Source organism: Drosophila hydei, unplaced genomic scaffold, assembly GCF_003285905.1.
Source record: "Drosophila hydei strain 15085-1641.00,03,60 unplaced genomic scaffold, DhydRS2 tig00000063-arrow-pilon, whole genome shotgun sequence".
Classification (NCBI taxonomy): Eukaryota; Metazoa; Arthropoda; class Insecta; order Diptera; family Drosophilidae; genus Drosophila; species Drosophila hydei.
In genome coordinates this window covers 525,160-537,996 of record NW_022045657.1, presented here as the reverse complement: position 1 = coordinate 537,996, position 12,837 = coordinate 525,160, and the positions used below count along the sequence as shown (strand labels likewise).

The 12,837-nt window shown below is 41.7% G+C and overlaps 3 protein-coding genes across 7 annotated transcripts; 2 read left to right on the top strand and 1 right to left on the bottom strand.

The window, feature by feature from the left end:
• Positions 1 to 313: 313 nt before the first annotated feature.
• Positions 314 to 2,484, top strand: LOC111596697 (solute carrier family 22 member 1). Its single transcript, XM_023311015.2, has 4 exons — positions 314 to 855; positions 916 to 1,070; positions 1,127 to 1,747; positions 1,802 to 2,484. Exons 1-4 carry the CDS (start codon positions 335 to 337, stop codon positions 2,347 to 2,349), a joined length of 1,845 nt encoding a protein of 614 aa, XP_023166783.1. The 5' UTR covers positions 314 to 334; the 3' UTR covers positions 2,350 to 2,484.
• A 1,484-nt stretch (positions 2,485 to 3,968) lies between these two features.
• LOC111596691 (organic cation transporter protein-like) lies at positions 3,969 to 9,550 on the top strand. 4 transcript variants are annotated; one of them, XM_023311006.2, is made up of 5 exons: positions 3,969 to 4,176; positions 7,253 to 7,998; positions 8,350 to 8,853; positions 8,914 to 9,057; positions 9,121 to 9,550. In XM_023311006.2, exons 2-5 carry the CDS (start codon positions 7,317 to 7,319, stop codon positions 9,525 to 9,527), a joined length of 1,737 nt encoding a protein of 578 aa, XP_023166774.2. In that variant the 5' UTR covers positions 3,969 to 4,176; positions 7,253 to 7,316; the 3' UTR covers positions 9,528 to 9,550. The 4 variants fall into 4 exon arrangements, with proteins under 4 accessions (XP_023166774.2, XP_023166773.2, XP_023166776.2 ...); XM_023311005.2 differs by lacking the exon at positions 3,969 to 4,176 and adding an exon at positions 4,368 to 4,476; XM_023311008.2 differs by lacking the exon at positions 3,969 to 4,176 and adding an exon at positions 6,882 to 7,152.
• Positions 9,551 to 9,606: 56 nt separating this feature from the next.
• On the bottom strand, positions 9,607 to 12,187 carry LOC111596690 (putative fatty acyl-CoA reductase CG5065). 2 transcript variants are annotated; one of them, XM_023311003.2, is made up of 8 exons: positions 11,868 to 12,187; positions 11,573 to 11,797; positions 11,432 to 11,499; positions 11,269 to 11,364; positions 10,402 to 10,856; positions 10,061 to 10,338; positions 9,793 to 10,003; positions 9,607 to 9,705 (listed from the first exon to the last, which is right to left on the bottom strand). In XM_023311003.2, exons 1-8 carry the CDS (start codon positions 11,914 to 11,916, stop codon positions 9,639 to 9,641), a joined length of 1,449 nt encoding a protein of 482 aa, XP_023166771.1. In that variant the 5' UTR covers positions 11,917 to 12,187; the 3' UTR covers positions 9,607 to 9,638. The 2 variants fall into 2 exon arrangements, with proteins under 2 accessions (XP_023166771.1, XP_023166772.1); XM_023311004.2 differs by lacking the exons at positions 11,269 to 11,364; positions 11,432 to 11,499; positions 11,573 to 11,797; positions 11,868 to 12,187 and adding an exon at positions 11,026 to 11,255.
• Between the last annotated feature and the right edge of the window lie 650 nt (positions 12,188 to 12,837).

Genomic DNA, 12,837 nt, shown 5'->3' with positions numbered 1-12,837 from the left:
ACTGCGCAATACGCTGCTTGAAGTAACAAAGCAAATCACGGGAGTAGCAAACAATTTTGCTGAAACTCAAAGTTGTCTTGAATATGCGTGTATCCCAATTTGAGTGGCAGAACAACCGAATACTCCCTTTTTCACTATGCAAACAGGGTATACAAATAAACACAATTATTCTCCAATCGATGCAACATATTTTCGTATCGTCTCCGCAACTAATTTGCACCAATTTGTCGCTCCCGTTGAGCTAACAGCAAAAACAAACTCGCATTTTTTTCCTCATCGAGGGAAATGAGGCCCGAGAGCTCAGTGCGCGTGCTAGTTTCGGTCACTAAAGACGATGACACCTAGCGAGATGATCTGTAAGCGACGCAGATCCTCTGTGCCGCCACCTGGCGTTGACATTGTGCAGCATATCAATGGGAGCTTCGGGCGCTGGCAGCTACGCACGATTCTTCTAATCTTTCTATGCAAAATACCCACGGCCTGGTTCATGGCCTGCATCATTTATACAGCGCCATATCCGCAGCGCGGGGAGCTGGTGTGTCGCTCATCTAGCTGGAATGCCAGCGAGTCGCTGCCCAGTGAGAGTCGAAATACGGATCGGCTGTTCAGCGTGCAGGTGTGCAATGCCTATGCCCAAAGCTTGTCCCATAACTTTGTGCAGCGTTACGGAAAAAGTTGGAACGGAACACTGCAGGCGATGCCCTGCGAACGCGTTGAGCATCATGCGGGGTACAAGTCGTTGATCGTTGACTTTGATTTGATCTGCTCGCGTCGTGTGCTGGTGGCGGTCACCCAATCTTTTCATGCGCTCGGGGCACTAATTGGCGGGCTTCTCGCTTATCAAGCACTCCAACAGTGAGTCCTGCGTGTCTCTTCCACAGATCCTTAAGTCATCTGCCAACTTTCCAATTCCAGCATCAGTCCACGACGTTTGATGCTGCTCGGCATGCTGGGACAGATCTTTTGTGGCAATCTGACGGGTCTGGTGGACACCTATCAGCTGCACATCTATTTCCGTTGCCTCACATCCGTCTGCTGCACGCTCATGTACTCAGCCGGCCATTTCATATGTAAGCAAAAACAAAAGACTTAAGACACAAACGCGCTCAGCTCTTTGTTTCACTAGTAATGGATATTACCTCGGGCAAAGCCCGCATCTTGGTCGTTACTCTATCGGAGCTCTTTTGGTCAATTGGCTTGGTGCTGCTGCCCGCCATATCCATATATTTCGATAACTGGAGCCATCTATATGTGGCCATATCCTCATCGCTGATTGTGCTCGTCTGGCTGCATCGCTGGATCTCGGATGCGCCACGCTGGCTGCTACGCCACCAACGCATAGAGCCAGCACTGCGTTTACTCTTGGAGTCAGCCACACACAACAATCGCATGGTGCCCCTTACTTTGGACGTCAGACTGACTATCTATGCCAGCGAGCTGAACGCCAAACAGCGCATCGGCTTTTGTCAGATCTGGGATAAGGAGACCAAACGTCGCCAACTGATATTCATACACCTGATCTGGGGCTGTGCTCAGGTGCTGTACAACATAATATTGCTCATGATTCGCAGCCTGGGCGAGGCGCAGGTCCATGTGAATACCGCCGCTCTGGGCTTTGCCGAAATGGTGGGCGTCTTTGTGGGTCTCTACTTCATACTCTACACACGTCGCTATTTTCGCTGGGCGGGCAATCTGATGATAATGGCAGGACTTTGCACTTATCTGGTTTGGATGCTGCCAGAGACAGGTGGGGGTATATTCACATCTATCGATTAGTTATCTATAATATCCGCTTCCTTAGACCGCAACTCTCGCCGCGTCGGCTTGGAGCTCATCTTTTGGATGCTGCTGAAGTTTGCCAATTCTGCTTCCATAGCTGTATTGACCACGTGCACAGGCGAAATGGTCTCGCCAGAAAAGCGAGCGCTGCTCATGCTCTCGGTGGTTACTTTTGGCCGACTCTGCTTGGTGTTCTCGCCGCTACTGAGTACGCTGACTGTGGTGCATCGCCTGCTGCCCATTACCATCATTGCGACAGTGGGCTGGGTGTATGGTCTGTTTATGCGGCTGCTCAATCGCTACTATTGGAATACGGAACAGCTGCAGGTGGGTCAGGTGCCCACGCCAAACACCTATCGTAGGAACTCAGCTGTTATCTTGCGACGTTGCAGCACCGCCAGCTCCGATGTGAGCAACTACAGCAACGAGCTGCTCCACAATTTTGAGCAAACAGTCGCCGTTAGTATAGCGGATCTGTGGCACATCAACTTCCATACGATCCATGAATGTGATAGCATGAACGAAGACAGCGAGGGGGCAAACAAAGCGCAGAGCATGCACAGCATTTGAATTTTAATGCCCCGCCTAAAAGTAGGCAACAGTTTTTACAACAGATTAGGCGATAAAATATTATAGGCGCATTCGTTGTAGACATTTTATAATAGATATATTTATTTAGTAATTAGCAATAAATGTATTGAAGACCCGCCCTTCACACTGATTTGCATACAGATTTCATTCGGGTCAGTGGATTGAAATTGCGGCTTTCTGTCTGTCTATCCATAAAATGTTGCGTCAATTCAATGCTAATTGAATTAAATAGAATTACTTTCATTATATTTCATTATTGTTAAACTAATGTGCGATATATGAATTCGATTAGTATTATAAAATAAATAAAGCGCGTGATGATCGAATTGTCAACAGCTCGAACTGCTTTAAATTATTTCAAATCTTGCCAAAAGTATTACAAGTGTCTTCACAGACTTTGCTCTGTCTCTCATGTCTAAAAATGAATACGGTTATAAATAACTTGATATAGGCTATAAAAATTACGTGCACATTGATCTATTGTTATTGTTGTGTCAATCATCTATTATTAACTAGTTCATTCATATCTAGAAAAATAAAAGATATATAGAAAGATATAAAATGTGATAACAAATGATCAATATTATATCCTATACAACTTTTGCCATCACATAAAGAATTGCTATGATTAGTAAAAACATATTTATGGCACATTGAAATATTAGTCCTATTTAAGAAATGTTTAAATCTTTCCTAATTGATTTTATATATTTATATTTATATATTTAATTTTTACCTAATTTTCTATTCGAATTTAATTTTATTTTAATGTTTAAAATGGATTATATATATTATATAATATAATATAAAATATTATATTATTATTTTATCAAAGTTATTTATTACTTTAGTATTTTTATTATTTTTGTTAAATCCATCATTTTTTATAGAGCCGACACTAAATTGTGCCATTTTTGAACTCTGCATTTCTGCATTTCTGCATATACACCAATTTCCTTAGCTGATTTTTGTATTTTTATTTATAAAGCTATACAAAACGCAGGCCCTATTTACACAGAAAAAAAAAAGAATTTTCTGTGTCAGCAAGTAAATGCGAGCGAGTGTGTCATTTGGCTTAAGCAAGTGCGAATTGCGACAGGTAGCTACCATAAAGATTAAAATAGAAAACCCGACGTAGTAGAAGATGGCAGGGCAATTAGAAAAGTGTCTTTATCAGCCAGCCATAATAGAACGATAGATGCAATAGCGGCATTCTGACCCCTTGAGTATAGATAGCTTTAGAATCTAAACTGTGGACAAGACAACAGCAATCGTGCCAAGTGCATTATTATTGAAACCAGAATTGTATTGATTAAGTGCGGAAATTATGGGACAATGCAATACTAGTAATACTATCCTGTTAAAACAGGAGGTGTCTGCCCGATGCCAGGAGGACATCTGCTGCGGCCAGTTGGATCGGAAATGTTTCGGTTAAAGTTTCCCTAACAATGGCTTTTAATTATTTGAGCAAATTCATTAAGAAAATTAACGCCGATTGGGGCTGCGGCAATCGGCACGCCATTGACGACGACTTCGATATGGCAACTCGTGTGTAACTTGGTTCAGTTCGATTCCGCTTCTCGACCGATTGAGACGTTCGAGCGATACATAAAAAAGCGCGCAACAAGCAAATTAAAGCAGACTCCACAAGCGATCCGATTGAACATACACAACTGTTTATTTGCGTTCAATAGACTGAGATTAATTTGTATACAAACAGAAGCGACATTGCCATATCAAGCTGCAGAAAATTCAGCGTTATAAAGTGACGAAGGCTTGGTGTTAATTGACAAGCGCGTACAGAAAGTGAGCTACGATTATAAAATATGCAAATTATTTAAATAAACTATATAAAAATCAAGCCTTCCCCTAATTTGAAGAGCTGGCAAATATTACACAACTCACCAGATTTCTTGAACCTTTTCCTTTTAACAGTGACTCTCAGTGTTCTCTTTCTCTCTCTCTCTATATATATTTTTATGATCATGTTTATGTCAAATATTTCAAAATAAAATATTATTTTATTTACTAAAAAACAAAAGTAAAATTTTCCTTTAGTATATCTTCGCAAGCGACAATTGTATTTGACGGGTTATTTATTAACAAGTAAGAAAGCTCTAGTCGGGTCGCCCGACTAGGAGATACCCTGATCCCAGTGCTATCTGTGTGTTTTAATATTTTCCGTAGTTTGTATCGAGTATTCAAAAAAAAGTATAAATAAAAATCGACATTACGACAGCAAGATTCGAACCCACATTGTCTACGCAACGCGCATCAACACCACCACATCATAATTAAAAAATAAAAAATAATAGAAAACGTCCCTTCGCCGCCAGGCTCGAAACCAGAGATTGTTGCTCTGCCTGCACAATAACTTGCAAATTTGAAGTGAAGTAGCAGCTGACTATTCAGCACAATTCCATCGCAATTTCGATTCTTCGAATAGAGAAGAATACACGCATTTGAATGTGTGTGTGCACACGTATAGGAAAAATGCGTGCGCTTGGCGCTGCTGACATGTGCTTTTGCAAATTGATTTAATAACTTCTGTTTTGCCTAATGGATTTTAATGAAATATTCAGCATACGATCTACATATTCTATTGGCTTGGTAGAAATGCAAACTCCTTCACTTATTGGCTCTACTTCCAACTGAACTTAAATTTGAAGAATTTGGGGAAATTCAGAGCAGGTATCCAACATCCAACAAAAATCAAAACATACATAAAACTAAATACAAAATTTGGAGGCTCCAACTTTTAAGACGTCCGAGATATAATTTAATTGCTATTCGATCATGTTTTTATTCCATAACAATTAAATGAAAATAGCTATCGAATGTTTAAAACAAACTGAATATACGCGTGCTATACACGGACCTACAGAAAAATTCAAGTCTCTAGTACACATACGGACAGACGGACGGGCAGACGGGGCTCAATCGACTCGGCTTGTCGTCCTGATCAAGAATATATATACTTTATGGGGTATGCCACGCCTCCTTCTGACTGTTACATACATTTGCACAAAACCATTATTTCCCATTTTCGGAGGGATCAGGGTATAAAAAGAGTATTCACTTAATATATTAATTTATTTATAATTTTCTTATTCAACCTTATTGTAAACTGTTTAAAGCGCCATAACTCAAACATTTTATTACATATACTTATAATATATATACTTATAATAATTAGAGCTAAGTGCTTTGTAGCTTTGTATATTGACTTAGGTACTACAGCCGCAATAGCTTTAGTTTTTATATTTGCCAGCTTTGCTGACACATTTGCACTGCCTTTACAAATTTTGTTCTGTTTCTGGTTCTCTATACATGCCTTGCTCCACTTAAGGAAATTAAAAACTGGAATTGGCTCGGCTTATAAATTTAGCATAAAATATTCAAAACAAAGCATTAATAAACTGCAACCCAATCCACCTGCCAGACCCTCCTCCCCCTTTTATATCAGCATTAATTAATTTGCATTTGCACAACGAGTAGTTCAACTAAATGAAACTGCTGCCCCCGCTGTATTGAAAAGTGCCAATTGTAATTTATATGGAAAACTTAAGTATGAAATATTGGGGAACCAGTTTCGTATACCCGTTGCCGACTACCCGCTGCAATTAGCACTAACGCTTGAATTCGAAATTAAAATATTTGCACGCCCAGCGGCGACGGCTGCCAGATGTCTGAGCCCCGAGGGCAGTGTTCCGTGGCATATGCTCCACTTGACAATTAGCCACTCAGGTTGTTGGATCAGTCGAAATTAGCACCTCAAATAGATATATCCGACAAGAGAATACTTGCAAATTTGTTAAATTAACGTGGACATCAACCAAGGGGTCTATCTATATTATCGAGCAAATATCAAAATTATATATAAAAGATTTAAGTCAACTCAACAGTTTTCTTAGTTGGTAGATAACGAAGGCCCTACAGGGCAGCCATAACGTATCTTGTTTATATTTGACAAATATATGGCGCAGACTACTCTTATGATTCAGATAACAATAAAAGTCGCGATAAAGTCGTTATATATGTGCTAAAGCACATTTTAATATGGCACTAAAATAAATAAAATGAGAAAATATAGTATAGGATATCAAAAAAAGTTGCTAAGCTTTTTCAGATTGCGGTAGATCCAGAAAGTCATTAAATAATCAAGAAAACTACAGAAAACATGAGTAAATACTGCAGCCGACTTAGAAATATATGGATATATGATAATGATATGTGATACAATTAAAGATGCAATAAAAAAAATATCTTGAGTAATTAAATCAGGACTGAAGCATAAATAACTGAGTATAAATGCTGTCAAATTGTCCAATAAATTGTGTCAATCTATGTCATAGTATATATATACATATATTAGTTTGTATATTTATTAAAGATATTTTTGAGATTTTTGGTTTTCGAATTTCAAGCTCAAATATTTGGTGCCAAGTTGTCCAACAAATTCCGTCAATCTATATTATATTAGTTTATATATTTAGCATAGACATTTTTTAGGCTTTTGGTTTTGGGATTTCAAGCACTTTCAACTTTTATTGTTTCAAATGACAAAGTCATGCAAATGCACAAATTTGCCGCTCAAAGGGGCAAATCGAACTGCCGAAACGGAATCGAATTTCGAGGCGCTGGCATTTGACGAATTTGGCATGTTATTCAATGCCGTCTGTCGTGGAAAGGCAACTGATTTCAGCTGTAATCGCTTTCAATTGATTTCAATTGAGCGGCGGTTGGGTGGGGTGGCTTGGACAAATGTTTTCATAGTATATCGTATGTTAATATTTATCCATAAATAAAATAAATAATTGAAAACAATGTGTCACGCAGAGCAACTGATGGCATTTGTCGCCGTTCGATTTGTCATTCACAGAGCTCCCGTGGCCGTGGTCAAAGCGGAAAATGTGCTAGACTGAATCGAACAGAGCTGCGCAGAAATGGTTAACCAGGCATCCACAATTCAGGCTCTCGGCGGTCATTCGCCCATGCCCAGCCCCCAGACAGGCAGACACTGCTCACAGAACCGCCCAAAGGATGAAAGTGCTGCCCCAGCTGATCCCGGCAGCGACATCATTACCGATGTGGTTGGCAACTTCGGCATCTGGCAGCTGCGCACCATCCTCATCATCTTCCTGTGCAAAATACCTGCCGCCTGGTTCATGGCCTGCATCATCTTCACCGCGCCGCAGCTGTATCCTCGCACGGAATACATTTGCGACACCAGCTACCTGAACAGCAGCTCCAGCTCCAATTACAACGTCTCTGATGACCAATGCTATGTGCTGGATGAGAGCTCAGGCAGTCGCAGCGAATGCGCACAGTTTAATTACGTATCGAGCTTTGACTCCCTGATTATGCAATTCAATCTGGTCTGCTTGCGAGATATTTTCATTGCCTGGACTCAGTATTGGCATCTGTTTGGCGTGCTCATTGGCGGCATCACGGCCACCAAGATGATGCTGGCCATCAGTCCGCGGAGCACCTACTGCGTGGGTGCCATAGCTCAAATCGTGTGTGGAGTCATCACCGGCTACGCAACGGACTTTAGCTTGCACTGCGCATTCCGCTGCCTCTCGGCAGTGTGCTGTGCCATTATGTTTACCGCCGGACAAACCATATGTAAGTTAAAGTTAAGTTACGTAAGTCCATTTCACTTTGTAGTTTCTTTCAATTGAATTCGTCTTTTGGATCAGAGCGACTTTCTTCATAGTGGATTTCGCGTCTTAAATTAAATCTTATTTCAAAATTGACTTTGTTCTGCATTCAACAAGCTTAACCACGGAATTTCTCTTCGAATTTCCCTTAGTCGCAAGATTCGGTTTCTTTTAAATTTCCCTTTTTTCCCCACATTTACTCACAACTTGCCAATTTTTTGGAAATTTCCCGATGAATTAATTAGGGAAATTAGGGAAATTTAGTAACATGTAGAGAGTGAAATTTAAATATCCTTTTCTGCTTCTCTGCCTGCAGTCGCGGACATTACTGCTGGAATGCATCGCATAGGCGCCATCATACTCTACGACACGTTCTGGTCCATTGGTGTCATCATGCTGCCCACGTTGGCATCTTTCTTCAACAGCTGGTCCCTCATATATGTGGGCATAACATTTCCCACCATAATGTTGATTGTGCTGCTGTACTGGACACCCGATTCGCCACGCTGGCTGCTGCGACACGCGGCTGATAGCCACGCAATCGATAATGTGGAGCAGATAGTGCGTCAGGGCGTGGATATAAACGATCGTTGCTATAAAATACCGCCAAATTTCCGTCAGCAGCTGGAGGAACTCAGTGAAAAGCTGAAAACAGCTCCCCACGCACACTGGCCACAGCTCTGGCACGGCAAGCGGGCCAAGACGCACATGGTCGCTGCCCACCTGTCCTTGGCATTCTACGTGATCAATTTCATGGGCATGCTGTTGAATATAAGATCCTTTGGTCGCGACTATCTGGTGCCCAACACCATAGCCATGGGTGAGGCATTGAACAACGTCCGACTCCGGCTGCGGCCATTTATTAACGTTTCTTTTTCAGGCTTCTCCGAGATCATTGGCTGCTTCTTGGCCCTGCACTTTACGCTGAAGCACAACAAATGGAAATGGCAATACGCTGGCACCTTCAATATACTCGCTGGCATGCTGGGCTGCATGGGATGGCTGTTCACGGGCGCCGACTCCAGTGAGTGAAGGAGCATAGCCCTTTCCGTAACCCAATCTTAGCTAATTCTTCTCCATTCCACAGTGGATGCTGCGCTGAAGGTGTCGCTATGGATGATCATTGCGACGATACCCAAAGCAGCTGTGTCCTGTGCCCAGTCCATGCTCCTGGCCTGCATGAACGAGCTGGTGCCGCCGCACCAGAAACAGCTCTTTGTCTTCTCGGTAGTCACCTGGGCACGGGTCTGGCTGCTTTCCGCACCGTTCTTCAATGTACTTAAACGGATTGATACGGCCCTGTCGCTGACCTCCTACAGCGTCTTCAGTATTCTGGGCGGCATCTGCACCTGCCTGCTGCTCACGCCTCGCTTCAGTACAGTGCCTGTGGTGCCGCAGCTGGAGTCAGAGCAGCAGCAGGACAGGAAGTCGCAGTCGCCCTTAAATGCGGCCATTTGGACCATCGAATCGGATGTGCACAATACGCGCTTATGAAGCTCCAACTCAGAGCAACAACTCCACAAATTTGTTTTTTTTTTATTGTTAAGGTAATAAAACTCAATTCTCTGTGATTAGTTAAAAGCGAAAGGCTTTATTATTGATTGATTAGAGTAGTATATAGACCAGGATCATATAGAAGCACAGATGCGCAAACATCCAGAACCAATAGATTCTGCAAGCAATCAACGAAACGGAAAGATTTCATGAAATATTTTCCTGAAACTCAATGCCATCGTCACTTGCAGTTTATAGAACTCACCTGGTCACCTGCATTTTATTGGCATCCACTGTAAACTTTTCGCGGTGTAAATATTTATTGATGCCTATCATATGACGCCTGACATAGTCGTCGTAGTCGAGCTCATCCAAGTTCCAATAGAGTTCGGCAAAGGTGCCATTGTCAATCAGCTGCTTGAAGTAGAATCGACTGCGATTCTTAAATATCCATTCATTCAGCGAAAAGAAGCTGCCTGAAAGCAAGGAGACAGATTTAAGACCGCTCTTTGGGGTGCGATTGTGTCAAGTACCCGCCAGACAGGCCTGTCTAAACTTTTTGGCTATGGGCGTCACAAGGCGCTGCTTGGAGCCCAGCACTAGGGTGCGCAGATCCATTAGCAAGGCGGGCACAAAGTGTAGCATCCACACGGCTAGCTCGTGCCGCACGGCTCCGCGACGATACTTGAAGTTGGGAAACATAATCATGCGCCTGGTGGGATATATGCGTGACCATTTCATGGTCAGTTCACCCAATCGCTGCCAGCTGATGGGATTCGTGGCGCCTGAGGTGGCATTGCAAATGCTGATGCTGAATGGTAAAAGCTCAAATTACTCTGCATGGATCTTTCAAGTTTCCCTTGGAGCAACTTACCTGCCCAGCTCCGCTTTGTGCACCATCATGATCATTGCATTGACCACAAAATCCACTGGGATAATATCACAAATCAGATCCTTATCCCCCAAGATGCTGCTAATGCCGCCCTTGCCGATCTCCATCATGATGCCACTGATCGCTTGTATGTTGTCGATCCAGCCCGGATACGGCTCCCTATAGGCGGCCGTCACAATCGAGGGTCGCACTATGACAATGGGGATGAGGTGCCTGTAGGAGTTAACAATCTGCTCCGCTATCGACTTGGTGAACGTGTAGGTGTTCACGTGCGGGCCCTTTATATAGTTGGCCAGCCGATTCAGATAGTTCTCGGGTATTTTTTTGATGGCGCTAAGAAACTGCCGCCAATCCACAGGCGGCAGTGTGGCATAAATGCACTCGTCAACATATTTGCGACCTGGATTACAGTAGGCAGTGGAAACGTACAGAAAACGCTGGAAAGTAAATATAAACGATATGTTCAGCAAATATATAATATTAACAGATGTTTATGGAGTTATTAATAATTAATAAATAGCTGCTTGTAGTCTCTGAACTTTTATGAAGTATTTGAAATCAAATCTCTATGTTTATTTTATAAGTTATACTAGGAAAATGCAATACATAAAAAATGTTCAGATTGATTATAAATACGAAGCATATAAAACGCATTCCTTTATATTGAATAATTTAGAAAATATAACTAACTTAAGCTAATGGAAACTAGGAACTGGAAAATCACATTAATTATTGCAAAGCTTGGGGCTCAACGCTGCCAGCTATGGCTGATGCCAATCCAGTTCACTCAAGGAGAAGAGCCAGCAATGCAATGGTCAGCTTGAGCCTTAAGTCTAGCTAGCCACTTACCTGCAGCTGCCTCATTTGTGTGCACATCTCCAACAAATTATAGGTGGCCAGCGAATTGGCGCGAGCTGCCACATTGAGGCACTCATTGAAACGCACCTGGGAGCAAAGATTGTCTATATATATATAGATATATATGAATGGGCTGTATCAAACTGGAACTTACTGTCGCGGCGCTGTGAAAAATAATGTTAACCTCTGCGCAAAGCTCGTCTCTGTCCCGCTCAGTCAAACCTGTTGAAATTAAATAGAAAACGAGGAAACTTTTGAGGCCGTTTTCTTGTCACTCTCGAAACTTGTGTTTTACCAAAATAATCATCCTCGATGTTGCCCGCAAAAAACGCGATTTTCTTAAGGCGCTCTGGAAACGAGCTGCGCAAACGCTGAAAAATGTCATTCTGCAGGAAATTCTGGAAGCGCTGCTCGGGCGAGACACCAGCCTTGGCGCGGATCAGCATATAGATGCGTTTGATCTGTGGAAAACTCCAGAGCAACTTCTCCAGCAGAGCTTTGCCCACGAAGCCAGTGGCACCTAGCGAAGAGAAGCGACTGAGGCAAATAGAAACCGCAAATAATTGAGTGATTCAAGAGCCAAGACTTGCCCGTTATGAAGACGACTGCATCTTTGTAGATATCCAAGTGGGCCTCCATCGCGTTGTGGCCACTGTGGTGGCACGAATGCAACTGTTTGCAATGCGTCTTGCTCTCTCCGGTTGCAACTGCAGCAACAGCGTTTGCTCAGCTTCGCTTATTGTTGTTGTTACAATGAAAGTGAAAAGCTTCCACCAACTGCCTGTCCTATGAAAACAAGTTTTTCGCAAACTCTTAAATGACGTCCAGACTTCAACTTCGCGTCGTAAATAACACACACGTAACTGTTTTCTGCCGGAGCTTACATAAGTTTTGGCGTGGTCGCTTCTTTGACTAACCTTAGACTAAGCTTAGACTTGTTCTAATTTAATTATTATAGATATTTATTTAAAATATATAATATAAAATAAATTCATGTTATTGTTTGCCTGGCAGCTGCCAGCTTAGCTTGAACAATTAGTAAATATTAAAAATGTATTACTTAAATAATTATTTATTTATTAATTAAATAAAAAATTTATTTTCAAGTTCTTTTTTCATTTTTAAACTATTTCTCAATTTCAAATAAAATGTTAAACTGTTATTAAACTGCAATTACGCTACTAAGCCACTAGATGGCGCTGAATAAAAAATACTGGGTTCGCGTCTTGGCTAAACGAGATTTGAGCACGCTTAAATAATCTTGGTCTGCCTCAAACAGTGTTTTGCGACTGGCTTTAAGCACTGTTCGTATCCTATCCTTATAAACGGTTTTATTAAATGATTCTAATATACACTTTAAGGTCTATAAACTTATTAATTTTAATGTATAAAGATAGTCAAAACTTATCTTGTAGATGTTAAAAAGTGTTCAAGTGGAGAAACCTTTAGTTATTCATTCAAATGAAAACTAGTAAAAGTTCTCTAGTGAGATGTCTATATCTTTTATATCCTGTGTTTATATATCTTGAAAACCTACCAAGCATCAATTGCAAATCTCTG